Source organism: Narcine bancroftii, chromosome 1, assembly GCF_036971445.1.
Source record: "Narcine bancroftii isolate sNarBan1 chromosome 1, sNarBan1.hap1, whole genome shotgun sequence".
NCBI lineage: Eukaryota > Metazoa > Chordata > Chondrichthyes > Torpediniformes > Narcinidae > Narcine > Narcine bancroftii.
The window spans coordinates 288,796,772-288,820,333 of record NC_091469.1 but is presented as its reverse complement, the minus strand read 5'-3'; the positions used below and the strand labels follow the sequence as shown (position 1 = coordinate 288,820,333).

Sequence of the window (23,562 nt, the reverse complement as noted above, 5' to 3'; positions counted from 1 at the left end):
AAAATGTCCCCGAGTCTGGTGAAGGGTGATTTAACACTTATGAATCTGCTTCCTGACGGGACTGGGAAAAGAGAGTATGGACAGGGTGGGATTGGTGTCTTAATGTGATGGCTGCTTTCTCGAGACAGCCAGAGGTATCGATGGGAGTCGATGAAGGGGAGGGGGATGTGTGATGGATTGGAGGGGCTGTGATTGATGGAGTTGATGGGGGGGGGGGGGTCTGAGCCATATTCACAACCTTCTGCAGTTTCTTGCGGCCTTGGGTGGAGCAGTTCTCCTATCTTTTTGTTTGAGTGCCTGCCAACATTTTGTCCACACCTTAATGAAGGGCTCAAGCCTGAAACATTGGTGATGTATCTTCATCTTTGCTACATAGAGGACCTGTTTCACCTGCGATTTGTTTTTACTTCAACCACAGTGTCTGCAGACTTTCATGCTTTACTCCAACTGCTCCATATCCCGTCAAGGTCACTTCCCCAGCTTTTCTCCCTTCCTATCTCTTCTGGGGCCCTGGGTCCTCAAGATCTTTATAAATGTCGTAGATGAAGAGGCAGAAGGATGGGTCAGTAAGTTTGTGGATGACATGAAGGTTGGAGGAGTTGTGGGTGGCATAGAATGTTGTCATAGGTTACAACAGGATATCGACAGGATGCAGAGTTGGGTGGAAAAGTGGCGGATGGAGTTCAATCTGGATAAGTGTGAGGTGATGCATTTTGGAAGGACTAACCTGAAGGCTGAGTACAGGGTTAATGGTCAGTTACTTATTAGTGTGGACAAACAGAGAAACCTCTGGATCCAAATCAGTGCATCCCTCCAGTTTGCCGCACAGGTTGATAGAATAGTTAAGAAGGCCTGTGGGAGGTTTGGCTTCATTAAAAGTGGGATTAAGTTCAGGAGTGAAGTGGTTATGTTGCAACTCTGGTGAGACCACACTTAGAGTATTGTGTTCAATTCTGGTCACCTCATTACAGGAAGGATCTAGAAGCCAAGGAGAAGGAGCAGAGGAGATTTACCAGGAGGTTACCTGGATTGGAAATAAGTGTTATGAGGCAAGGTTAGCAGAGCTGGGACTTTTCTCTTTGGAGCATGGAGGATGACAGGATTATGAGAGGCACAGAGAGGGTGGACAGCCAACACCTGTTTCCCAGGGCAAGATCAGCAAACACCAGAGGACATATGTACAAAGTGAAGGGAGGGAAATTTAGGGAGACATCAGGGGTAAGTTTTTTTTAAACACAGAGTTGTGGGGACCTGGAATGCCTTGCCAGGGAAGGTGGAGGAGGCTGAAACATTAGGGACCGGACTGGATTTCGAGCCCCACACTGTCTGTAAGGAGTTTGCACATTCTCCCCGGGATTGCATGGATTTTCTCCGGGGACTCCGGATTCCTCTCACCAATCATAATGTACCCGGAGCATAGGTTAATGGGGAGTAAAGTGGACCGAAATGGCCTGTTACCATGCTGTATGTCTAAAAAAAATTTTTTTCATTAGTCCCACTGATCTGCACCCCGTCCATAGCCCTCCAAACCCCTCCCATCCATGTACCTGTCCAAATTCTTCATAAATGTTAAAATTGACCTTGTATTCACTATGTCAGCTGGCAGCTCATTCCACATTCTCACCACTCTCTGTGTGAAGAAGTTCCCCCTCATGTTCTCGCTAAACTTTTCCCCTTTCATCCTTAATCCATGTCCTCTGGTTTGTATCTCACCTACCCTCAGTAGAAAAAGCTGACCTACGTTTACTCTATCTATCCCCTTCATAATTTTAAATACCTCAATCAAATCTCCCCTCATTCTTCTATGCTGCAGGGAATAAAATATTAACCTGATTAACCTTTAACTTTACCGGATTTCAGTTCTTGAAATCCGGGCAACTTCTCTGCCCTCTTTCTTTCTTTCCTGTAGTTCGATGACCAGAACTGCACACAATACTCCAAATTTGGCCTCACCAATGTCTTCTACAATTTTACCATAACTCGAACCTTCAGTCCCAGCCACATCCTGATGAATCTCCTCTGCACCCCTTCCAAATCATTGCTGTGTTCCATACAACTGGGCAAGGAGAAGTGCAAACAAAGCCTTATATAGCCTTTCTTGAACTTAAGCATCCATTAAATCTCCCCTTAACCTTCTTTGCTGTGAGAAGCATAATCCCTGTGCCTCTGATCAAGTTCTTCATCTCCAAGAACGTTCATGGGGTTGATATGTGGTGACGTCTTGCCAGATTGCTCCCAGCATATTCTGTCTTTACACTCATTTTAACTGATGTATTATCTTATATCCCTTCTTTAACATAGCAATATTACTAACATTGTACTTTTTCTTACTGTGACGATAGGTCATAGGAGAAAATAGGCCATTCAGCCCATCAAATCTGCCCCCTCCATTCCATCATGAGCTGATCCATTCTCCCACTCAGCCCCACTGCCCGGCCTTCTCCCAACAACCTTTGATGCCCTGGCTAATCAAGAATCTGTCAATCTCTGCCTTAAATACACCTAACGACCCGGCCTCCACAAATTACACAGATTTACCACCCTCTGGCTGAAGAAATTCCTCTGCGTTTCTGTTCTGAGGGGACGCCCTTCAAACCTGAAGTTGTGCTAGACTCTCCCATCTCTTGGAAACAACCTTTATACATCTACTCTGTTCCACGTCTTTCAACTTTCAAAATGTCTCACTGAGATCCCCTCCCCACATTCTCCTAAATTCCATTAAGAACAGCCCAAGAGCTGTCAAACACTCTCGACATGGTTTCGGCTTAGAACAGAGATGAGGAGGAATTTCTTTTGCCAGAGGGTGGTGAATCTGTGCAATTTGTTGTCACAGGACGTGTGTGTGTGAGAAAGAACTGATCACAGTGAGGCAGCATTACCACAGTGGGTAAATGGCCTTCTATATCACAAGAAAATAAAAACAGGTACATTCATCAATGCCCAATCATACGTACGTTCTCTTCCCAGGGACTTGGGCCTTCTCTGTCACTGATGTAGGGGACCCAGGCGTGATTACGGTAAGGTGCAGGTGCCGGAATGTAATAATTTGGGAATCCGGATCTGTTTGCTGGTATGGCGTAAACCGCTGGGACTGAGCTACCTGCAGAAACAAAGTGTACAAAAGCACTCAGCACCTCCGACATTCCCAGCAGAAAATCCACGCAAAAGTGGGTCAACCTGCCTTCACGACCCCACAATCTCCCTGCAGGCAGAGATATCTAGAGCACAGCTGCGTGATTGATGTCCCTTTAATGCTAATGAGATGGCAATGCAGCACTGCCATTGGTTGGCAAGCAGAATGGGAACAGGCCAGTTCAAAGGCAGCAGTCTGCAGTGAGAAGTTTACCTGCGCATGCAGATGTCAAGAGGAAATGCAGGGGGTCACTCGGAAGACGGGCAAACTCCGCACTGACAGTGCCAGAGCTTGAGAGGAAACAGTGGAAATGCAAGGGAGCAGCACTACCTGCTGCCCCATCCTGTCGCGCCTGATGCTTGCATTGTGAATACGCTAGTGTCAGAGTTCCCTTGGACATCATCAGACAGCATACCACACCCAATGAGAAATCCTGCAGCCAAAGCTTTCTCTGATTGAAAACAGAGCCCCAGATATGGACTTCAAAGAGACATTCTAATATAATGACCTTCAAAAATTCACTTTTTAATTTATGTTAAATTTCTACTGGATTTTTAATTTGCATTTAAACTTTTTTATGATAATGAGTTTATTGAAACATACTGGGGGTGTAGGTTAATTGGGCGCCACGGGCTTATGGGACACAATGGCCTTTTACCAAGCTGTATGTAGGCCACATCTCCAGAATGGAGGACCATCGCCTTCCCAAGATCGTGTTATAAGGTGAGCTCTCCACTGGCCACTGTGACAGAGGTGCACCAAAGAAGAGGTGCCTAAAGAAATCTCTTGGTGCCTGCCACATTGACCACCGCCAGTGGGCTGATAACGCCTCAAACCGTGCATCTTGGCGCCTCACAGTTTGGCGGGCAGCAACCTCCTTTGAAGAAGACCGCAGATCCCACCTCACTGACAAAAGGCAAAGGAGGATAAACCCAACACCCAATCCCAACCAACCAATTTTCCCCTGCAACCGCTGCAACCGTGTCTGCCTGTCCCGCATCGGACTTGTCAGCCACAAACGAGCCTGCAGCTGACGTGGACTTTACCCCTCCATAAATCTTCGTCCGCGAAGCCAAGCCAAAGAAAAATGTCCAAAGTTTAAAATATACATTGTACAATGTCCACATGCAGCAAAATGTTTGAGTGCTGTTGCTGAACAGGTACGTGATGTTGGGGCAGCCTGGTTAGCACGACTCTATTACAGCGCTAGTGACACGGGTTCGAATCCAGCACACTCTGGAAGTAGTGTGTTAGTTCTGCCCGTGATTTGCGTGAGTTTCCTCTGGGGGATCCGGTTTGCTGGCGTGTTCGAAGTCGTGCAGATCTAGCAGGTTAACCATAGGCTGGAAGGGCCTTCTACCATGCTGTATTGTCCAAATTAAATCAAACTTAAAAAAAACACAAAAACAATTTAAAATGTATACTTAATTGACTTAAAAAAGACAATACATAGAAAAATATGAATATAAATATTCACTGTTATCCTGGTGCAAAAAAAGTGACTTTGCAATAGTGCAGACAGTCCTTTTGTGTAACGGGGGAAGTTCAAGAGCCCAATAGCTGTTAAAAAGAAACTGTTCTTGAACCCAGAGGTGCTGGTCTTCAGTGAGAATAGGTTGAGGCCAGGGTGATGGGGGTCCTTGATGACGTTGGCCGTCTCCAAAAAAATGCAGCCAACATCTTTTTTATAAGATTTGGAATTGTTTTGCAAAATTTGAAAGTTCTTGCAAGTGATTTAGCTCTGAGGATTTTTGAAATTTATTTTTTTATTGCAAAATATTTGCACTTTTTTAAACATCGCAGAAAAATTCAGTATCTGACAACCTTTGAGAAATTCAGAAGCAAAACACAGCAGGCACTAGAAATCTGAAATTAAAACAGAAAATGTTAGAAATACACAGGAGGTCAGGCAGCATCTGTGGAGAGAGAAAAACAGAGTTAATATTTCAGATTGGAGGAAACCTGTCCTGTTTCTGATGAAAGAACATTGACCTGAAATGTTACCTTTGTGTCTCCCATCACGGATGCTGCCTGACAAGTAGATCATTTCCTGCATTCACTGTTTTTATTTTAGCCTGGTCATGAGGTGGGGATTGCAGCACAGAAACAGGCCCTTCAGCCCAACTAGCCCATGCTAACCACACTTTCTCAGCTAGTCCCATTTCCTGTGCATGTATTTGTCAGTCTTTGGAATTGAACAGCCTCTGCACCTTTGCTCAGCTGTTCTCAAAATATTTTCAGCTATGACCACCCTTAGGACTCTGCTCAAAGTTTCTGGGCCCCTTTCCCTGTGAAGCAGTCATTTAGTTGGTTCCTGCTGTACTTCTCTCCTTCTGACTACATTAAAATTATTTATGTTACATGAGGTGAAAAGAAAACAAGGCTTTTACTTAAATGTGCTGTGGCCCCCAGGGAGGCTGAGGACACTGTAGAGAATGGCTGTCTAAACTGGTATTCAAAGCTTTTGTTTCTTTTGTGTGGATAGGGATTGCATTGAAGGTGCAAACTGGTCCTGGGCTTTGAAGGATTTCGCCATGAAGTTCCAAAAAGTTCCAAAATGTTCCATGGAACATTACAGCACAGAAACATGCCCCTTCAGCCCTTCTAGTCTGTGTCGAACTATTGTCCTGCCTGGTCCCACTGACCTGCACCCAGTCCATAGCCCTGCATAGCTCCCATCCTGGTACCTGTCCAAATTCTTCTTAAATGTTAACCACTTCAGCTGGCAGCTCGTTCCACACTCCCACCACATTCTGTCTGAAGAAGTTCCCCCTAAACTTCTCCCCTTTCACCCTTAACCCATGTCCTCTGGTTTGCATTAACCTAACCTCTGTGGAAAAAGCCTACTTGCATTTATCCTATCTATATCCACGTAATTTTGTCTACCTCTATCAAATTTCATCTAAGCTCCAGGGAATAAAGTCCAAACTTATTTAACCTTTCCCTGTAACTCAGTCCCGGCAACATCTTGTAAATCTTCTCTGCACTCTTTCAATCTTATTGCTACAGTTTCTCTCCTGTAGTTAGGTGACCAAAACTGCACACAATACTTCAATATGGCCTCATTACAAGAGGATCAGTCCATAATTCTCCTAGCTTCCAACTCACCAAAATATCCCGGCCACAATTTGTCTCTCGGGTGAATGATTTCCACACGGACAGCACTGGAGGTCAGGTTTGAGCTAAGGTCACTGGCGCTGCGAGGGGACGGACCTGCTTACCACCGAACCGCAGGGCCCCAGTCACACAGACCAATGGAGCACAGTGATTTGTGTGACCAGACCAGATGTCTGACTGAAATAGAACCATAAACTTAAATTTCATCACAGCTCCAAGGAATTTACAATCAATTAAATAAATGTAGCATTAAAAGCTGGTGCCAATAATAAAAAGACAACTGGATGAACAGCATCCCTTGGGAAAGGAAATCTGTTGTCTATGTCAACACCCAGAGACTTTGACGACTGCAGATGCTGAAAATCTGAAATAAAGAAATAGAATATTTACTGGAAACTCTGAGAAAGTCACTGTGGAGAGAGAAAGACAGGGCTCACGTTTCAGGTTGAAGACCCTTCATCGAACTGGGAAAGAGAAAAATACAAGTTTGTTTTGTTGCAAAGAGGATGGGGTGAGAGCTGGGTAAACTAAAGGGAATAGCTCTGATAGGGTGGGATTCAGATCCCTGTCCACCAACCCCTCCTCTCAGCAACTTGCAAGTGTTTTTGTTTTCTCTTTTACAGTTTGGACAAAGGACTGAAGCGTTAACTCGTTTTCTTTCTCCACAGAGGCTGCCTGATCTGCTGAGAGTTTCTGGTGCTTTCTGCTGGTCTTCCCCTCAGTGACGTGGTTACCGTCAGAGATAGTGGGCAGCACGATTAGCCCAGCATTTAGCACAGTGCTATCACAGCGCCAGTGACCAGGGTATGAATCCACCACTCTCTGCAAGTACGTGCTCCCCATGACATGTGTGGGTTTCCTCTGGGTGCTCCGGTTTCTTTCCGCCCTCAAAAACATATGAGGTTGTAGGTTAATTAGGGTGTAAATGGGCTCATGGGCTGGAAAGGCCTGTTACCGTGCTGTATTGTTAAAAAAATTGGAATAGTGTGGAGTATTTAGGATGGACAATAACTCCTGCCTTAACCAGCGGGACTGCATTGAATAAATACTCTTTTTGGATGTTGTTATCATGATCCTTGTGGCCTAGCAGATTTATCGAATAAATTTTCCCCTTTTGTCCCAGTGGCATTTAAATCACCTGCTCGACCACAGCGCAAGCTCCAACCACAGTGTTGAGAATTTCTTACAGACTAGCAATCTTCCAGAAACAGCTGGTTTCACCTGAAACCTGAAACCATTTCTCCCTCCACAGACGTTACCTGACCTGCTGAATATTTTTGCATCTCTCTCTCTCTCTCCCCCCCCCCCCCCCCAATCCCCCCTGGTGAAATGTTGCCGCTTCTGTCCTGAACTGACCGACCTCTAACTCTGCACTTCAGTGTTTTACTGTATACTCAGCCTGGGATGTCGGGCTGGACTGGTTGCAAAACAACTTTCTCACTGCTCTGTGACAATGAACTTGGAGAGTAATCCATTGGATGTGGCTTATAAAAGTTGTATATTTTATGGAAAAAAGAGATATTTTACTTCCAGCCTTTAGTCGTTCATCTAAAGAACAGGCTGCACTTTTGTAAGCCCAATTTTTCTTGCACTATTTATTATCTCTTTCTAATTCAATTTAAGACGAAGAAACTGTCACTGATTTGTTACAAAGTACCAGTTCAGCTACAGCAAGTAAGAATTTTGATGCATATGTACATTGTACAACGTGTAAGACAATAAACTCATTATATCATATTCAAGATTCATGATTACGATCCTTTTATTATGTAATAGTGCAGAACATGTAATATTACACAACATTTCCTTCTGTCTGCTGTAAGGTGGACAAAGAGCTGACATAAATGTTGCTTGGCACCCCTTAGAAGCAGACAAGAGTCCCCCCGGAGTCGTTGAGTGTCCGTGGATTCTCCTCCAGCACTCCTGCAGCCTCCGCAGCTGCACAGACCCTCTTTTCGATCCACCAGCCACTGAGCTCCAGGTCCAATCCTCCAACGTGATCAGGAAGCCTTCAGCGCCCAAGAACCCTTCTTGCCCTCAGCACCCTTTCGAATCCTGGCTCCAATACCTGGTTCTGACAAGCCAGACTCCAGCAGCCTGTTATGGTCCTCCGACCTCAAGACGACCGCAGCCAGTGTGGGACCCTCAGCTGCTGAGTCCCTCACTGGTCTGCCACTCTGGTCACCATTCTGATAGGGTGGTCCCCTCTGCTTCTCCTTCCCAACTGGGGGGAGGGGGGATGTTCTCCCCATTTCTGATCACTTGTGTACATCTCTGGCTCCCCTGGAATCTGCAACCCCTCATAGCCAGTGCTGAACATAGAAGGTAACAAATCTACCCTCCCCCCACCCACCAGTCAAACAAAACACTTCTTCTCTGGTCACTCGCCCAAGAATCCTTTGTGTTCTGAAACCCCTCAATTAGAATACTACCTCTTATCTTAAGCTGACAAAACATGAGCTGAATAAATTAGTACCAAAATGCTTAATTTTGTTCCCCAGAACTCCACGGACAGGCAGCAACCTGCTGCATCAAACATGAACAATGTTGGAAAGGAGAAGCCAGCAGTTTGTGTCCAAGGATTCACAGATGAATGACTGGAGCCTGCTCAGGTCCAAAAGACATCACACTGCACACTAGAGGGCAGCACCCACCAGGTACCTGAGGCTTTGCAAACACACTAACAAACTCTCGTACACACACACACTCAAACACACTCACAAACTCTCACACACATAAGCACACACAGACACACACGCTCACAAACTCTCTCATACACACACACACTCAAACACACTCACAAACTCACACACACATAAGCACACAGACACACACACTGTCACACAAACACACACACTCACAAACTCTCTCATACACACACACACACAGACACACAGACTCACAAATTCTCTCGTACACACACACTCAAACACACTCACTCAAACTCTCACATACATAAACCACAAAGACACACTCAAACACACTCACCAACTCTCACACACACACAATCACATACACACTCACACCCACAAACCCTCTCATACACACACACTCACAAACTCTCAAATACACACTAACACTCAAACTCTCTCACACACAAACACACACACAGACACACACTCACAAACTCTCTCATACATACACACCCCCCACACACACTCAAACACACTCACAAACTCTCACGCACAAACACACATAGACACACTCACAAACTCTCTCATACACACACACACACAGACACACTCAAATTCTCTCACTCACACACACACGCACATACTCACAGACAGGTGAGGCAGCTCATGCACTCGCACTTTGTAGTCAACATCAGTATCCATTTCCCAATCTCTCCCCCAACCAATCTCCTCAGGTACATCTCCTCAATATTTGCCCCCATCAGTTTAAATATATATATTGAAATATCCAAACATTTCAATATCTGATAAATGGTCCTGACCTGAAACATTGACTGGCCGTTTCTCTCCACGAACGCTGCCTGAATCTCTTTCCTTCAGCTCTCTTTGTTTGCTCAAGATTCCAGTGTCTGTAGTTCTTGTGTCCCCACCTCAATATCTGTCTCTGTCTACATACATCAATCAACAGGAATCAAGATCAAGGCAACTTTGCTGTCATTGAACTACTGAGGCGATGCACTAAATTGCAGTTAAAACACAGACATGCCTTGACAAAATTCTTTGAGGAAGTCCTCAGGCCCTGTTGAGTTCCTCCACCATTTCTATTTTGACTTTTAATCTATTGATGTCCATCTAATAATCTATCTTATGGTCTATCAGTCTATCTTATGGTCTATCAGTCTATCTTATGGTCTATCAGTCTATCTTATGGTCTATCAGTCTATCTTATGGTCTATCAGTCTATCTTATGGTCTATCAATCTATCTTATGGTCTATCAATCTATCTTATGGTCCATCAATCCATCTTATGGTCCATCAATCCATCTTATGGTCCATCAATCCATCTTATGGTCCATCAATCTATCTTATGGTCCACCAATCTATCTTATCGTCTACCAATCTATCATATCGTCTACCAATCTATCATATCGTCTACCAATCTATCTTATCGTCTACCAATCTATCTTATCGTCTACCAATCTATCTTATCTTCTATCAATCTATCTTATCGTCTATCAATCTATCTTATTGTCTACCAATCTATCTTATTGTCTACCAATCTATCTTATTGTCTATCAATCTATCTTATTGTCTATCAATCTATCTTATTGTCTATCAATCTATCTTATTGTCTATCAATCTATCTTATTGTCTATCTACTAATCTATCTTATTGTCTATCAATCTATCTTAGTCTATCTCTTTGTCCTTCTACAACCTTTTAATTTTACATTTTTAATTTAGACATACAGCACAGTAACAAGCCATTTCAGGCCACGTGTACGTACCAGGAGTGTAGGTTAATTGGGCACCACGGACACATAGGCCGAAATGGCATGTTACTGTGCTGTATGTCTAAATTAAAAATGTAAGATTAAAAGGTTGGCTACCCCTGATCTACGGTATCTATCTATCTATCCTGTCATCTACTAAAATTGATTATTACAATGTCTATAATATCTTTTGACACAGGTTCAGAAGCTGGGAGACGTGAATGGTTCCCCACCATTGCAGGGCATTCGGAGATGCTGTGTGTGACCCTCCTGCCTTTGGACCAATGAACCATGGTTTGCTCAGCTCCCAGGGCAGGAGTTTAATGCTGTGGCTGGTGCTCCCAGTGTAACATTGAAGCAATGGAGCAGGCCCGTGCGCCCCATCAATGAGGTATAAAATATTCTGCGGTACCGTTACGAAGAGGGAGAAAGGGTCTCGTCTGAGAGTCCTGCCCATTAACTATCCACAAGCCAAACAATATCACGGAAGGTCGGTTACTTGTGCCCTTCTTCTGGAATCTCACTGCGCCCCTGAATGTAAAGCCCCGCAAAAGGTAGTGGACACAGCCCAGGACATCACGGGTAAAGCCCTCATCGAGAACATCTACAGGAAACACTGCCATCAGAGAGCAGCAGTTATCATCAAGGATCCACACCACCCAGGGCACACTCTGTTCTTGCTGTTACCATCAGGAAAAAGGTATAGATGCCACAAGACTCACACCACCAGGTTCAGAAACAGCTGCTACCCCTCTACCATCAGACTCCTCAACGACAAACTAATTTAATGACACTTACTTTTACACTTCATTGATATTTTTCTCTCTGTATTGCACATTTCTTCATTTATTTATATGTGTACATTGTGTACAGTTATTTTTTACACTACCAATTAGTGGCAATTCTGCCTCACCTGCAAAAAAGAGAATCTCAGGGTTGTATGTGATGTCGTGTATGTTCTCTGACAACAAATCTGAATTACAAACCATCTACTATTTTTCCAACTCTCTACCAGCCATCACGCCTTGTGGCCTCAATTAATTTCTTACATTGTCCTGGAGTTAAAACAGGCACTATGTAAAAGCAGATACCTTCAGGAAAAAGACAGGAGGGTTTATGAGACACAGCCTCTGACTGGTCATCAAGTCCTCACCTGAGTAATTTGGGGCCGACTGTTCCACGGGGCCAACGGACTTGGAAACGGACACGTAGGGGGCTTCGTGGTGGGGCTGGTCGGAGCCGAGCCCCTCACCAGCCCTGGTGTTGTTGCTGTTTTCCGAGGTGGAACTGCGGTCACAGAGAAAGAAAACTTTCATGGTCAGTTTCAAACTAAACCTCACCAACTGAACAGGCCCACTTCCCAAAGGAAGGGAGGGCACAAATAATCAGACAGCTGACAGAATATCAATAAGAGAATCCTCATCAATAGAGAGTGGCCAGAGGGGCCATTGGACATAGGATCCAGGGGACACTCAGTGTCTCTGAAGTGATTCCCTTTTGCTTCTTTTTCTCTTATTGTTGGGGATGCCAAACAATGTTCATGGTGACTCTGTTGGCCTTGCGGAAAACAAAAGCTGAAGTAAGTCTTGTATATTGCATTAGTAAAACATGAAAGTCCACCGGCACTGTGATTGAAAGAAAATCACAATGTGAAGCCAACCATTTCAATTCTGCACCTCACTCCCATGTGGACGTATCTGTTCATGGCTTCGTGTACTGTCAAACCAAGGTCACCCATAAATTGGACGATTACCGCCTAATTTTCCATCTGGGCACTCTCCAATCGGATGGTATTAACATTGTCTTCTCCAGTTTCTGCTAACCCACTCCCCATTCTCCCTCTCTCTTCCCCAACCCTCTGTCTTCTTTCCTCCAGCTCTCCACCCTTTCTCTCTCCACTTACAGAGCCATTCCCTCCCCCCCCATTTGCTAGTGTTCCCTCCCTCCCTCATCCACTTATTTCAATGCCCCACCTCGATCCCTGCTTGTCCATGGTGCATGGCCAGACTGAGGCCAACCACAAATTGGAGGAGTAACACCTCATCTTCTGACTGGGTCCCCTCCAACTGGATGGCATTAGCATCGACTTCTCTTGCTTTAATTAAAAACCCACCTCTCATTCTTCCCCCCACCACCCCCCCCACCATCCCCCCAGCTCTGTCTCTCCCTTTTCCTGTCTCCTTTCACACAGACACAAACAATCCTCACCTCTTCTCTAATTAACACCTTGCATTGGTTTGGGTTCCTTCCCTGGCCAGCACTGTCTGTAGTCTGAGATTTCCTGCTTCTGGCTCATTCTGCCTATCCCTTGAAGAAGGCATCAGGCCCAAAATGTCGGCGATATATATCTTTGTCTCCTATGGACGCTGAAAGACCGGCTGAGTTCTTGCAACATTTTGGGGTATTTTTACACCTGTTACCTTCTGCCTGTGGGACTGAGCTCCTTCTCCCCTCCCTCCCTCACCATTTAGTTCAGGCACCCACCCAAATCTTGCTCATTCCTTGATGAAGGGCTCAAGCCCGAAACGTCGGGTCTGTATCTTTATCTTTGCTGTTTGACCTGCTGAGTTTCTCCAGCAGTGTGTGTTTACTCTGTATATTGCATTTTCCTGTATTATTACATGACACTAAAAGGAACCTTGAACTTGTTCTTCACTCCCATCTGGGGGGGCCATCCAAATTCAAGTTTATTATCATCTGACGGCACATTTACAACCTGATGAAATAATCTTTCTCTGGACCATGATGCACACACAATATGCAGAACATAATAATCACAAGTACATACAAAATTAAAATAAATATGTACAAATAGTTCCAAATAATTTACCCATTTCATTTATAAGAGACCCAAGGTTACAGGATACTGTTCATCGCTCTCACAGCCTGCGGGAAGAAGCTATTTCCCAGCCCTGGCCGTCCTGATTCTGGTGTTCCTGTACCTGATGGTAACAGGTTAAAGATCCTGTGCGCTGGATGGTAGGGATCCTCAATAAGTCTTTGAGCCCTATTTAAGCTGTGCTCCTGGTGAATGTTGTCAGTAGAGGAAAGGGAGACCCCTGGTGATCTTCTCGGCCGTTTTGACAATCTTCAGTATTGACGTTCTTTGCCCTTTCCTTGCCTCATTCCTCCCATCACCATAGTCTCTATAAACATCTTCACTCCTCTTATCCTGCCTTCCAGAACATGGCCGAATTTAATTGGGCCAAACGTGCCTTCATTTCCTCAGTCCATGAGCTCTGAGATTCCTCCCTAAATCTGCCATCTCGCCACCTTCCCTCCTTTAGGATCCTCCTGTGAACCTACTCTGTTGAGCACACCAGAGATTGCCTGTCCAACTCCAATAATCCGGCAGCTCTGTGACTTGGTGGTGCTGGACCAGTGGATTTTCTACATTAACGAATGTTATGCTCATGTAATAGACAAGTTTCTGAGACAAATTTGGGGAGAGGGGGTAAAGGTAAAAGTTTCATTATTATCACGTAATGCTACATTTAAAATGTAACATACATGAAATTCTTTAACTTAGTCTACCGTAAGGAAGACAGAGTCACCACTTTGTCTATTTCCCCTCACAGGGGGTGAGGGGATCAACTAGTACACAGGTCATACTTCTAACTATGGTTAAATACCTGCACTATTCAAGACATTGGAAGCTCAGATGGACGGGACCGGGTAGTAGGTCCATGTTCGAGGCGTGAGGAGCTCGGATGGATGTACAGCCATGACCTTGGAGAGTCTGTGTTCGGGGCGTCAGGAGCTCAGTCATGCAGACAGTCAGAGCCAAAACTAGAGGGGTCGACTTTTACACGTGTCATACAGAAAACACGTGATTTGGGTGCCAAAATAGGGTGGGGGTGTCAAATATTGCACAGGGTAAACTATGACACGAGTATATACACTATTCCCCAATTAATGCCCCAACACACTTCCCCACATCTTACTTCAATCCATGTTCCAGCAAATCTGTGAGGTTGAAGGGAACCCCACACACCAAAACCCTAACATTCCTCACCCCTGGCGTTCCAGTCCCAACCCTCCATCCCACATTCCAAACCCTCGCCGCGTGACAGACCCTCAATATTTCCAGATAATCGGATGCCAGATTATCAGAATCTTTCTGGCATCTCGTTAGGTTCAAGTTTATCATCATCCAAATGTCTGACGAAACAGCGTTCTCCGGTCCTCCGTAAGCAAACACACATGCAGACATAGCACGCATACAGACAAGCGATACATATGTCGGGCAAATATACAAATAAATAAATATTGTTTAATAAAGAGCAGAGTCTGCAGCAGGCAGCTGAGGGTTGAGCTCAGGCTAACTGCCTGCTCCTCTTCTAGGGACAGCTGCATGCCTGTGTATCCCTCGAGAAGGAGCACTCAGTGTTCACGGGCAGTTTGGAGGGACTCCAAGGGTTTGACGGTATCGACGGAAATAATTATGTTTCAGTTTGTAACTTATGTTTTGTGTGAATAGCCTGAATTGTAGACAAATGCAGTACTTGTAACTTTTGGATTAAGAATAAAGGGGAGGTATTGATTTACTGCCAAAAAGGCAGAAATAGAGTTGTGTCTCAGAGGGTGAGTGTGAGCCGTTCCTTTGGTCGCTCAGCATTCTCCCTGCCCGTGGGAAGAAGCTGTTCCTCAGCCTGGTGGTGCTGGCTCTGATCCTCCTGTATCTCTTCCCTGAAGAGAAAGTTGACAATTTAGTTGACAAATGCATCTGTAAAGTTGCATTGAGGGTGCTCGTGAAATGTTGGCTATTGCCGTGCGCTAATGTATGTCATCTTACCGTCTGAGGGACGTTGCTGGTATTGGAGCATTCCTCGGAGGGACAGGAGGCGGAGACCCAACAGACATTTCTGGAAGTTGCGAATATCTGTACGCCTGGAAGAATTGGAAAAGAATATCAAAAATTTGAATCATTTTCGTTCCATCCCTCATCCCACCTATTTTCAGACAACATTCTGCATCGGTTGCTTTTTACCTTCCACACTTCCTGCAGCGGGGATGTACTAACATGAAGGAGTCCATTCAGCCCCTCAATTCACTTCCAGCACACAAAGGTGTCTGCCCATGGACCAGCACAGTTAGTGCTACACTATAACAGCACCAATGACCCAGGTTCAAAACCAGTGCCTGTCAGTAAGGAGTTTGCACGTTCTCCCCATGTCTGCATAGGTTTCTTCCAAGCACATACTACCCTTCAAAATGTTTGTGGGTTGTAGGTTAATTGGGTGGCATGGGTTCCATGGGCTGCAAGGACCTCTTATCATGCTGTATTGTTAAATTAAAAAATAAAATCATCTCCACTCTGACTCTTGATACCCTGAACTCGTTAAGATCCAGGTCATGAGTATTTTCCAATCTCACAATAGCTGTTGTTCTCCAAAAGGCCCAGGGCTGTAAGATACGCCATGGAAAGTCAAGCATACCTTTAGAGCCCATTTAGAACCATGCAACAATGTACTATGAATGGGATGCCCTGCAACACCTTGGTGCATGTGACAATGAACCTGAACTTTGTTTAGAGAGCTCCCTGTCCGGGTCGAGCAGTGGTTCTCAACCTCTATCATCCTGTAGCCTGCCACAATGATTCCTTTATATAGTGCAAACCACCTACAACAAACCCAAGGACTACCAAGGGGAGGGCGCTGGCGAGCCGCAACCCCTTCCCAGACCACCAGTGGGAAGTTGGTTTTGGTGGAAAAATGTTTTGCGAATTTTCTTTTTTTTTTTGGCTGTCAAATTTGGGACCTGGTTTAACACGCGACTTGCTGATCACATCGGTGACACGAGCATTCACAACGGTGTTGTATTTTAGCAAGTCACAGCAGGCAGGATATACACGGTGAATGGCAATGAGAGACTGAAGTATCTCGACACTAAAGGTAAAGGGCCCATTATTGTCACGTAGTACTACATTTAGAATGTAACATACATGAAATTCTTTAACTTTGTCTACCGTAAGGAAGACAGAGAGTCACCACTTTGTCAAGCGCCTGTCACAGAAATGAGGCTCCAGCGAGGATACAAACCAAGACTATGACGTAGGAGCAGAAATAGGCTATTCAGTCCATCAAGTCTACCCCATCATTTCATCATGAGCTGATCCATTCTCCCACTCAGTCCCACTGCCCGGCCTTCTCCCCATAACCTTGATGCCTGGGCTAATCAAGAATCTATCAATCTCTGCCTATTAGTTGCAATGACCTAGCCTCCACAATCATCAATGACAACAAATTCCACAGATTCACCTCCCTCTGGCTGAAGAAATTCTCCGCATCTCTGTTCTAACTGAACGCTTTCCAAACCTGAAGTTGTGCCCTTTTGTCGTAGACTCTCCCACCGTGAGGAAACAACCTTTCTACATCTACTCTGTCCATGCCTCTCAACATTCAAAATGGTTCAGTTAGATTCACCCTCCCCCTCATTCTCCTAAATTCCAATGAGTACAAGCCAAAAGCTGGTCCCTCAGTGCTGGTCAAGAAATTATAAACCCTAGGCCTCCTCCGCAACTGGATCCTTGATTTTCTGGAAACATCGTCTCCTCCTCATTGATTATCAGCATGGACACACCCCAAGGATGCGTGTTAGCCCACTACTTTACCAGGGGTGCAGAGCTACCAGAGCTAAAATACGACCCAGTCCTCATCGAGGGCTCAGTGGTGGAGAGGGTCAAGAACTTCAAATTCCTGGGTGTCAACATCTCCAAGGATCTGTCCCGGAGCCTCCATGTTAATGCAATTACAAAGAAGGCTCCATTCCCTTGCTAACGTGTCTGTCCCTGATCTCATGCCCTGACAGACTGAGACCACCCGCAAATTGGAGGAACAACATATTATCTTCTGTCTGGGCCTCCTCCAACCGGATGGCATTAATATTGGCTTCTCTGGCTTTCATTAAAAACCAACCCCCACCCTTCACTTCTTCCCCCATCTCTCTGTCTCCTTTCACACAGACATAATCAATTCTCCCCTCCCCCCTTATCATATCCAATTAACATCTTGTGTTGGTCTGGACTCCTCCCCCAGCCGCCACTGTCTCTATTCTGAGATTTCCTGCTTTTTTGTTCATTTTGCTTATTCCTTGAACAGGGGCTCAGGCCTGAAATGTCGGCAATGCATCTTTGTCTCCTATAGACACTGAAAGACCGGCTGAGTTCCTCTAGCATTTTGGTGTGCTTGTATCACTATCCAGAACAGGCTCGAGCCCCTGTGGCACTCACCGGTCACGGAAATCCCTCATTATACACGAGGACATCGGGTGCCTCTTCCCCGGGAGAAGGGCAGGCAGTCAGCCAGGGCCGCACCCTCAAGTGCCCATGGTGTGGACCCATGGATGGCCAACCTGGCTGTGATAGTACAGATCTATCTCCAATGTACATAGTGTATATAGTTACTGTATCTAGACTGTGCTTACAGCGATTGGCTGAGAGCTAAGCCACGCCTATTTTCTGGGCCTTAAAGGGTTGTGTCCCTAGCCAGGTCAGATCATTCCGGACTGGTCGGCCACCTGTGAAGAGCTCCTGTCTTTTGCTAATAAAAGCCTTGGTTTGGATCAACGTCTTTGGTTCTTTCGACGAGCTCTACAATTTTATTAGCAAAAATAATTTTTTTTGAAAGGGATGGAGCGTTTAACTCGGCCAGAAAAACTTGATATCGACCCACAGTCAGCTACAGCCTTCAAAGCCTTTAACTTCTGGCTGCTGAACTTTGAAAACTTCCTGAGACTCATTGAGGTGGAGGAGGATAACCAGCGTCTAACAGCGTTGCTGTCTATGGTGTCCTTGAGAGTCTACGAGAACATCCAGGATGAGACCACTTACACTGCAGCCATAAAGGTACTGAAAGAACTGTATAATCAACCGGTGAACAGAGTTCATGCCCGGCTCCTGCTTGCTTCGAGGAAGCAACAGCCCGGCGAGTCCAGCAGGGCATATTTACAAGTATTAAAGGCATTGGGCAAGGACTGTAACTGTGTGGACAAAACTGCTGCCGAGATCACAAATGATCTCGTCCGGGATGCCTATGTGGCCGGGCTCCGATCGAATTAAGTGAGGCTGCGCTTGCTCGAACAAGGGGTAGAAAAACTAGAGGACGTGGCCCGGATTGCAATCACAATGGAGGATGCAGCCTTAAAGTCCACCGAGTTCTCTAGGGACTGGACCCCTCGTTCTGATGTGAGTAGAGTGCCCTTCTACCCTACCACTGACGGCCTGTCAGCTGCTGCTACCCTGCCCCCTGCGAACCCAAAATGTTATTTCTGCCGGAGGGACAAACACGGCAGGTCCCAATGCCCAGCAAGAAAAGCCAGGTGCCAGAAGTGCCTTAAAAAGGGCCAATTTGCTGCACTCTGTAGGTCTAAAATGGCCGCCAGCAAACATAGTGCCTCGTGTGAAGCCCAACCGCCACTATCCCATTCAAACTCTTCTTCCCCAGAGCTCTCGTCCAATGAGAGCGAGGGCTCCCCTGCACGGCAACGCCTGACGTCACGGAGACGCCGAACCCGGAAGGGGCAGCCCACCCTCGCAACCGTGGTGTTGGCCCGCCTCTCGCCCCCATGCAGAACACTCGACGCTACCGCCACTGCTGCCGCCGCCACAGACACCCCCGGGGCCGACGCTACCGCCGCTGCTGCCGCCGCCACAGACACCCACGGGGCCGACGCTACCGCCGCTGCTGCCGCCGCCACAGACACCCCCGGGGCCGACGATACCGCTGCTGCTACCGCCACCACAGCCACCCCCGCGGCCAACCCTAGCGTCCATCACCGATGACCGCCAGGGCCCGACCGCCGCGACCAACGACCTACCCACTGCCAATCGCGAGCAACTACAAACCCCACTACTTACCATTCACCCGCTGACGCCACCACAACAGCACTTCCGGGAGGTCCTCCAACCTGCTCCTCGAGCATTGACTACGTCACCCCGTTGCGTGACGTCATCCCGTTGCGTGACGTCATCGTGCAAAACTCCCCTGTCAACTGCTTCAATAACACTAAACCAGCAATGCTCTCATCCCCTCACCAGAGCAATGGAACTGATTAAAGTGCATGGACACTACACCAATTGCTTATTTGACTCTGGGTCAACTGACAGTTTTATCCAGCCAGATCTGGCCCTCCGTTGGGGACTTGACATTATCCCCACTACTCAGAGGATCTCATTAGCGACGAGGTCGCACTCGACTGGGATAAAGGGGTATTGCATCGCCACGCTGGAAGTACAGGGCGTAATGGTCACCCACTTCAAATTATTCATCCTTCCCCAATTGTGCGCCCCAGTGTTGCTGGGATTAGACTTCCAGTGTCAGTTCCGAACGGTGTCCCTACACTTTGGGGGACCCCACGCCCCCCTCTCGGTCTGCCATCGCCCCACCCCCGAAGCAACCGAGCAACCCGCCCCCGTGCCCCGGGGCCAATCCTGCGGCCTTTCCACACTCCGGATTGCCCCGCCAGCACTCTTCGCAAACCTCACCCCTGGCTGGAAGCCTGTGGCCACCAAAAGTCGGCAATATAGTTACGAAAACAGGCAATTCATTAGGAGTGAGGTGCGTAGATTGCTGGATGAGGGCATCATCGAACCCAGTTCAAGCTCCTGGAGAGCCCAGGTGGTGGTTGTCAAGAACAGGGAAAACTACGGATGGTGGTTGACTATAGCCAGACCATTAACCGCTTCACGCTCTTGGATGCATACCCCCTGCCACGCATCACGGATGTGGTGAACCAGATCGCCCAATACCGCATTTTCTCCACCATTGACCTACATTCGGCCTACCACCAGCTCCCGATCCGCTGCGAGGACCGACCATTCACGGTCTTTGAAGCGAATGAGTGGCTATATCAATTTCTTAGGGTACCATTCGGGGTCACGAATGGTGTCGCGGTCTTCCAGCGGGAAATGGACAGGATGGTGGACCAGAACGGGCTAACCGCTACCTTCCCGTATCTGGACAATATCACCATCTGCGGCCATGACACGCAGGACCACGACGCCAACCTAGACAAATTTCTTCAAACTGCCCGTCGGCTGAACCTGACTTACAATTTGGACAAGTGTGTCTTCCGGACCACATGACTCGCTATTCTAGGTTGAGTGGTGGAGAATGGGATAGTCATGCCAGATCCTGACCGCATGCGTCCCCTAATGGACTTACCCCTCCCCCATACCCAGAAAGCTCACAAACGCTGCCTGGGCCTTTTCTCGTATTACGCCCAATGGGTTCCACACTATGCCGACAAGGCGCGTCCTCTTATCAAGACCACCTCCTTTCCCCTCTTGCTCGAAGCCACAGCGGCTTTCGATCGAATAAAATCCGACATTGCTGCTGCGACGCTGCACACGATCGATGAATCTGTCCCGTTTCAAGTCGAGAGCGATGCATCCGACTTCGCCCTGGCAGCCACCTTGAACCTGGCCGGTCGGCCTGTAACCTTCTTCTCCAGAACCCTCCAGGGTCCGGAGAGTAGACACTCCTCGGTCGAGAAGGAGGCCCAGGCCATAGTTGAAGCGGTGCGTCGTTGGAGACATTACCTCGCTGGGAGGCGCTTTACACTGTTGACTGATCAACGCGCGGTCTCCTTCATGTTCAGCAACACCCAGCGTGGTAAGATAAAAAACAAAAAAATCGCCAGATGGAGAATCGAACTCTCCACCTTTAACTATGACATCCTGTACCGGCCTGGTAAGCTCAACGACCCGCCTGACGCGCTCTCCAGGGGGACGTGCGGCAGCATACAGATGGACAGACTACAGAAACTCCACGAGGCGCTCTGTCATGCAGGGGTCACTAGATTTGCCCACTTTGTCAAGGCGCGCAACCTACCCTACACAGTCGAGGAGATCCGCTCCATGACCTGAGCTTGTTCGGTGTGCGCTGAATGCAAGCCCCACTTCTTCCGTCCGGATAACTCCCACGTTATCAAAGCCACCCGCCCCTTCTAGCGTCTTAGCGTAGATTTTAAGGGGCCCCTACCGTCGACCAACCGTAATACCTACATCCTCACGGCCATCGACGAGTACACCCGCTTCCCGTTCGCTGTGCCCTGCCCAGACACCACTACCACTTCAGTGATACAGGCCCTTCACAGTATTTTCACCATTTTCGGATACCCCAATTCCATCCACAGTGACAGGGGGTCCTCATTCATGAGCGCGGAGCTGCAACAGTACCTTCTGGAGTGTGGTATCGCTTCAAGCAGGACCACGAGCTATAAACCAAGCGGTAACGGCCAGGTCGAGAGGGAGAATGCCACCATATGGAGAGCGGTTACACTGGCTCTCCGGTCTAAAGGTCTCCCCACCTGTCACTGGCAGGAGGTTCTCACTAGTGCCTTACACTCCATCCGCTCCCTCCTATGTACTGCAACAAATGCCACACCCCACGAAAGGATGTTCCTTTTCCCGAGGAAATCCGAATCAGGAACCACTCTACCGGCATGGTTCACCGTCCCTGGCCCCGTCCTTTTGCGATGCCACGTCCGGCACTCAAAGAATGACCCCTTGGTCGACCGAGTGACTCTACTCCACGCGAACCCACATTACGCCTACGTTGAGTTCCCAGACGGGCGGGAGGACACTGTTTCGGTGCGGGACTTAGCTCAGCACGCGGTAGTCCCAGCAAACCCCCCAACCCAACCTTCCCCAACTCTTTATTCCCCAGGCCCCGTGCCGCAACAGAAGGACCAACAACACCCCAACGACCCGGGCCACCCTGCCGACAACACGACTGGGGAATTGAGCGACGGAGCAGTCGCACTCGACGAGCCCGCTGGCGACACCATCCCAGCGACCCCAATCCCGGCACCATGGCGGTCATGCCGGATGGTCAGGCCCCCTGACCGCTACAGTCCTTGACTTACCCCTTCCTTTCATTTTCACCCTCGTTTTTTTTTTTGTTTTTTTTTTGTTTTTTTTTCCCAGGGTCCGTTCTCCAAGAAGGGGTGAATGTGATAGTACAGATCTATCACCAATGTACATAGTGTATATAGTTACTGTATCTAGACTGTGCTTACAGCGATTGGCTGAGAGCTAAGCCACGCCTATTGTCTGGGCCTTAAAGGGTTGTGTCCCTAGCCAGGTCGGATCATTCCGGACTGGTCGGCCACCTGGGAAGAGCTCCTGTCTTTTGCTAATAAAAGCCTTGGTTTGGATCAACAAGTCTTTGGTTCTTTCGACGAGCTCTACACTGGCGAAGTCCAGGATCAAACTGACCAGGTGGTCCCTCCCTGAGCGAACCACCAACCCCTCCCACCCTCCTCACCGGGAGACCGGAGACTAAAATGTAGCTAGAACTTGAGAAACAGCCCCTTCGGATATTCGAACAGAGGTTGCAACCTCTCACACTCCGTGTGTATGCAGAGCCCTGTCTACTCCCAGCCACAGGAGTGAAAGGAGTGATACTCACGGGTCTGGGTAAGCTGTACTGACACAGATCCTGGCTGTGAGAGGGAACCCACTGGAATCCAGCCCTGGATCTGCTCATGGTTCCTGGGGCGCTGGTGACCAGCTCGGTGTAAGGGAGGGGCTGTCCCACAGAGCAGTGGACCTGGTGTCGGCCGTGGGAGACCCTCCCTGAGGAAGCCAGACTGAACGCCTCTTCCAGCAGCTGGTGCATGTGCTGCCGCACCTCGTCGATCGACGGCTGGGAGCTCAGGGTCGAGGACTCTGAGTGACCTTTTGCCTGCCTCCCTCGAACAGCATTCCGAGGTTCCGTAATCCGGTCCACATTCGTCTCCTCTATCAGCTCCGGCTCCGTCTGTTAATGGAGAAAGCAATGAGAGAGAAAGAATGTCAACACACTCGTTGGTAAAGGGATAAATACTAACCAAGTCCATCACAGGCTCCAACTTCCCATCCACTGCAGACATCCATCTCAGGCAAGAAGGCAGCCAACACCATA

At 47.6% G+C, this 23,562-nt stretch overlaps 1 protein-coding gene across 3 annotated transcripts in view; it reads right to left on the bottom strand.

Moving 5' to 3' along the window:
- Positions 1-23,562, bottom strand: part of kiaa1549la (KIAA1549-like a) — a 156,035-nt gene that overhangs the window by 6,157 nt on the left and 126,316 nt on the right. For all 3 annotated transcript variants that reach the window (XM_069903026.1, XM_069903031.1, XM_069903036.1), the window contains exons 17-20: positions 23,068-23,418; positions 15,450-15,544; positions 11,808-11,941; positions 2,955-3,100 (exon numbers count right to left, since the gene is read on the bottom strand). In XM_069903026.1, coding sequence (XP_069759127.1) covers positions 2,955-3,100; positions 11,808-11,941; positions 15,450-15,544; positions 23,068-23,418 — 726 coding nt within the window. The remainder of the gene's footprint in view (positions 1-2,954; positions 3,101-11,807; positions 11,942-15,449; positions 15,545-23,067; positions 23,419-23,562) is intronic.